General features: G+C 43.4%; 1 protein-coding gene across 2 annotated transcripts; it reads left to right on the top strand.

Moving 5' to 3' along the window:
• The first annotated feature begins 1,814 nt into the window (after positions 1-1,814).
• LOC101005256 (zinc finger protein 534) lies at positions 1,815-5,618 on the top strand. Of its 2 annotated transcripts, none has more exons than XM_031661730.1 (3): positions 1,815-2,065; positions 4,481-4,646; positions 5,307-5,618. In XM_031661730.1, the coding sequence occupies exons 1-3, from the start codon at positions 2,003-2,005 to the stop codon at positions 5,483-5,485; spliced, it is 408 nt and encodes a 135-aa protein (XP_031517590.1). In that variant the 5' UTR covers positions 1,815-2,002; the 3' UTR covers positions 5,486-5,618. The 2 variants fall into 2 exon arrangements, with proteins under 2 accessions (XP_031517590.1, XP_031517591.1); XM_031661731.1 differs by having other exon boundaries at positions 4,481-4,607.
• Positions 5,619-5,624: the final 6 nt, after the last annotated feature.

Below are 5,624 nucleotides of genomic sequence, written 5' to 3' on the forward strand. Positions count from 1 at the left end.
TGATCTTCTTTTGCAGTTTGTACATGTTTAACCTGCATTTGAGGTTGTAAAGTTACAGGCATCTGAGCTGCTGTAAGAGGAGTTGGCCATCGTGGTTTAGACTCTGATGGCTCTGCTAATTCTGGACTTTTTTCTTCTAATTTTAACGTCTCAGGATATACTACCTCCTGTAATTGATTATCGTCAACATTTTGCGTTGACCGAGCCATTACCGGCTCTGATACACATTTACAGTGTGAACTTTCCTTTCCTTTCTGGGATTCTATCCCTGTCTGTTTTTCACAATCTAATGCACAGCTTTTAGGGACATCAGAAACTGGAACGCTATCTTCTTCTGTTTGCAAAGGTTCTAAAGCTACTTTAATAATGACCCAATCATTCCACACTGTATAAGTGGGATGATTTTACCTTCCCTACTTGCTTGTTTTAATTCTTTGCCATTTTTTTCCCAGTCTTTTAGATCTAAAGTTCCCTGTTCTGGAAACCATGGACAAAACTGTTCTATTGTTTGAAATAGCGTAATTAGATTTTTGGTAGAGACTTTAACTCCCCCTCTTTTTAAGATAATTTTAATAAAGCTGTGATAAGAGGCATGTCCTCAATGACCACGCTCCAGCGTACCTTCACCTTAGAGAAAAGCTCCCATGTTGGGCACCAGATGAAGGGGTGGCCTGCCCCTCCACACCTGTGGGTGTTTCTCGTTAGGTGGAACCAGAGACTTGAGAAAAGAAATGAGACACAGAGACAAAGTATAGAGAAAGAAAAAGTGGGCCCAGGGGACCGGCACTCAGCTTACAGAGGACCCACGCCGGCACCGGTCTCTGAGTTCCCTTAGTATTTATTGATAATTATCTTTACCATCTTAAAAATAAGGGAGCGGCTGGACAATAGGATCATTGTAGGGAGGAAATCAGCAGTAAGACATATTAACAAAGATCTCTGTGACATGAATAAGTTTAAAGGAAAATGCTGTGCCTTGAGATGCATATGCAAACATCTCCATAAACCTTTCAGCAGCATTGTTTCGGCCTATCACATGGGGAGAAACCTTGGACACACCTTAGCTTTGTAATGTACCCCCTAATGGGTAATTTGTCCCTGGGTACTTGAAATTAAGAGAATGGTGATGATTTGCTGGGGAAGTTGCCATCCAGTGACTTTGGGAGGCCGAGAGATTACGAGGTCAGAGATGAGACCATCCTTAGACGTAGAAAACTCCCCGCCTCTACTGTGCACTGGCGCTTGTAGTTTGTTACTCGGGATGTTGAGAGGAATGGCGTGACTGGGAGGCAGCCGAGACCGATACTGCATCTTCGCTTGGCGACAGAGGAGATTCTCAGCCAAAACAAAAAAAGAGAATGTGATGACTTTTTTTTTTTTTTTTTTTTTGAGACAGCGCCCCGCTTCTGTCACCCAGGCTGGAGTGCAGTGGCCGGATCTCAGCTCACGTGTTCTTCTGGCCTCGGTTCACGCATTCTCCTGCCTCAGCCTCCCCGAAAGAAGCTGGGATCTGGTGGCGCCACCGCCTGCCAAGTTTTTTGTATTTTTTAGTAGAGACGGGTTTCACTGTGTTAGCCAGGATGGTCTCGGATCTCCTGATCTTTCGGATCCGATTTCCGCCTCGGCCTCCCAAAGTGCTGGGATTACAGGCTTGAGCCACCGCGCCCGGCCATGGTGATGACTTTTAACCAGCAAGCTGCCTTCAGGCACTTGTTTAACAAAGACACATCCTGCACAGCCCAAAATCCATTAAACCTTGAGTCACCACAGCGCATGTCCTTGCAAGGACAAGGTTGGGGATAGGGTCACAGATTAACAGCTTCTCAAATACAGAACAAAATGGAGTCTCTTATGTCTACTTCTTTCTATATAGACACAGTAACAGGCTGATCTCTTTCTTTTCCCCACATGCGAGGCTATGGCACAGGAAGTAGGTGTGTTGATTCTAAGCCCTAAACAGCATTATTTTTGATATTAGGATTCACTTTCAAAGAGACATATTATGCAAGGAAGCAACTCAGAAGAGGAAAGAAAAGAAGTCAGGAATGGCCCTCACTCATGTAAGGTAATATTCTCAGTGGATTCTTCTGTCTCTGTTTCTTCCTGAAATGCCAGGCATTGGAGTTGCCAATCTCTGACTCTGAAGGATCCTGCCTGACTCATTTCATTGCACTTACCCATGGCTTCTTCCACTTCCTTTCACTTCCACTTAAGATTCCAGTTGCCTATTACCCAGTGACATGAACTTGGGAAGAGGTCCCACTGGGCATGGACCTGCAAGGGGCTCACATCCGGACATGGAAGGAGATGGGATGAGGGCCCTGTGGTGTCAGTACTGTTGGGCAGCAGGGATTGTTCAGGGGCCACATCTGGATGCACTGAGAGTGTTCTGTGGACTAGGATTAGAGAAGCTGCATGTGGAATTCCTTTTTTTTTTTTTTTTTTTTTTGAGACAGAGTCTTACTCTGTTGCCCAGGCTGGAGTGTGGTTTTGTGATCTCAGCCATATACATGTATATGTGTACTAATGTATATGAGTGTTAGTATATATAAGTGTGTACATGTGATATGTTTGCATGAGTGCACAGATGAGCAAGGCTATAGTGTTTTATAAATAGCATGTCATAATTTTATATTATATATATTTTATCAGTTGAAATTATATCTATTTATCAGGATATTCAAATTTTTCTACATTATGTTAATGAGGCAATGGCTAAAAGAATCTTATAGTAATGTATTATGGGGATATCTATTATATATATGCACATATGATGAACTTTTAGGCAATTCCATGTTTTTAATCCTTGAAGTTGTTTTGAATTTACTGAATTAGGTAATTGTCAATTGACTTTTGATGCTGATCTGTTACTTAACTGTTTGGTTCTTTAGGTTAGATTCTCATGCTCAGAGACCTGGGATCTGGTGCTTACTCTGCTGTTTCAGCCCTCACACCTGGGGCAAGCCAGCGTGCATGTGAAAGAGTTGTCTCTTCAGTAAGATAGGAACAGATCATTCTTTCATTGGCTTTTGTTGCTATACCAGTTAGTTCATGTAAATCATTTAGAATAGTGCCTATCACATGGGAAGTGTTCTTTTCAGCCATTGCTACTGTTATCATCACAGTTTTCAGATTTTGGCCATTTTAAAATTTTATTTTATTTTATTTTTTTTGAGACAGGGTCTCACCCTGTCACCCAGGCTGGAGTGCAATGGCACAGTCTCGGCTCACTGCAACCTCTGCCTCCCAGGTTCAAGCCATTCTCCTGCCTCAGCCTCCTGAGTAGCTGGAATTAGAGGTGCACAACTCCATGCCCAGCTAATTTTTTGTATTTTTAGTAGAGATGGGGTTTCACCATGTTGACCAGGCTGGTCTTGAACTCCTGAGCTCCTGATCCACCTGCTTCGGCCTCCCAAAGTGCTGGGATTACAGGCGTGAGTCACCACCCATGGCCCAGATTTTGACCATTTTTAAAAACCACTATAGGTCGGATGTGGTAGCTAATGCCTATAATCCCAGCATTTTTGTAGGCTGAGGTGGGAGGATTGCTTGAGCTTAGGGGTTTGAGACCAGCTTGGACAACCTGATGAGACTCTGTCTCTACAAAACATACAAAAATTAGCTGGGCATAGTGGTGTGAGCCTGTAGTCCCAGCTACTCGGGAGGCTGAGGTTAGAGGATTACTTGAGCCTGGGAGGCAGGGGTTTCAGTGAGTCGATATCACACCCCTGCATTCCAGTCTGGGAAACAGAGTAAGATCCTATCTCAAAAAGAGAAAGAGCACTGTAGACATTGTCATCTCTGAAGACACACTTGTATCTCAGGTAGATACTAAATATCACTAGATGTGTCAAAAATAATACCTCACATTTCTTTTTCTTTTCTTTTCCTTTTTTTTTTTTTTTTTTTTTGAGATGGAGTCTCGCTCTGTTGCTGAAGCTGGAGTACAGTGGTGCAGTCTCGGCTCACTGCAAGCTCCATCTCCTGGATTCACGCCATTCTCCTGCCTCAGCCTCCTGAGTAGCTGAGACTATAGGCGCCCCCCACCACGCCTGGCTAATTTTTTGTATTTTTAGTAGAGATGGGGTTTCACCGTGTGGCCAGGATGGTCTTGATCTCCTGACCTCATGATCCACCCGCCTCTGTCTCCCAAAGTGCTGAGATTACAGGCATGAGCCACCGTGCCCGGCAATAATACCTAACATTTCTGTAGAGATAACCGTGGTTTAATTTTTTGTTTGTATTACTTGTATTATCCACAAAATGAAACATGTACTCTGATTTAAAGAATGTCACCACTTCTTATGGAAAAGTGTAATAAAACACAATCACAGACACATAACTAACTCAAGAATACGTTAATGTGGGTTTGTCACAATGCTCACTTCAATGCAGTCAATCCTTCCAACTATCTTCTCATTCTCTTTGAAGATAAGTACTCTCTCCATATCCTGTTTTTGAAATGTGGATTTCCTTTTAGGGACAATTGTTATTCAGGGATGTGGCCATAGAATTCTCTCAGGAGGAGTGGAAATGCCTGAACCCTGGGCAGAAAGCTTTATACAGGGATGTGATGTTAGAGAACTACAGGAACCTGATCTCCCTAGGTGAGGATAATGTTCCTCCAGAAGCCTGGATCTGCTCTGGTATATCTTTTTGCATTTTCTCTTGTCTGTCTCTTGGGAGCCCCTGCATTGCTTGACTGAGATTGAAACCTGTTGACTGAGAAATGAAAAGCATTATCCTTTCTGGACTTCAAATGTCCCCTTACACCAGCCTGATCAACATGGTGAAACCCCATCCCTACTAAAAATACAAAGATTAGTCAGGCATGGTGGTACATGCCTGTAGTCCCAGCCACTCGGGAGGCTGAAGCAGAAGAATTGCTTGAACCTGGGAGGCAGGGGCTGCAGTGAGCTGAGATCATGCCACTGCACTCAAGCCTGGGCAACAGAGTGAGACTCTGTCTCAAAAAAAAAAAGTCCCCTTTCTTCAGATATTCTGCTTCCTTCATGATTCGTCATTGGTGGCACCACTGCTGAAGTAAGCATGAAACCTTATGACAGACTTAATAATTATTCAATTCCCTGTTTTATACCCCTGTGCTTTTGATTCAGTAGTTCTTGAAAGGGGGCTTGATGTCTACATGTTGCAATGTTCCCTCAGCATTCAGAAGGTGGCAGTCAGTGGATGAATTTGTGACATATTCTTGATTAATTTGTAATAGGCTCTCTCCTACCTAAATATAGGGCTTGGATTTCGGAGATGCCACAGCACACACATTTATTCTTTCTTTTTATAAATAGGAATCTGTCTTCCTGACCTGAGTGTTATCTCCATTTTGGAGCAAAAGAGAGATCCCTGGACTCTGCAGAGTGATGTGAAAGTAGCAAACAATCCAAATGGCAGGGAGTACATCAAAGGTGTGAAAACAGGTGAGAATTCGGGTGGGCAGAGTGGAGGCCCCATAATTTTTGTTTTTTGAGACAGGGTCTCCCTTTGTCATCTATGCTAGAGTGCAGTGGCAATCACAGCTCACAGCAGCCTTAAACTCCTGGACTTAGGGATGATCCTTCTGGCTGGTCTTCCAAAATGTTGGGATTACAGGCTTGAGCCACTATACT

The sequence above is a fragment of the Papio anubis genome, unplaced genomic scaffold (genome assembly GCF_008728515.1).
Source record: "Papio anubis isolate 15944 unplaced genomic scaffold, Panubis1.0 scaffold2409, whole genome shotgun sequence".
In the NCBI taxonomy this organism is placed as follows: Eukaryota; Metazoa; Chordata; class Mammalia; order Primates; family Cercopithecidae; genus Papio; species Papio anubis.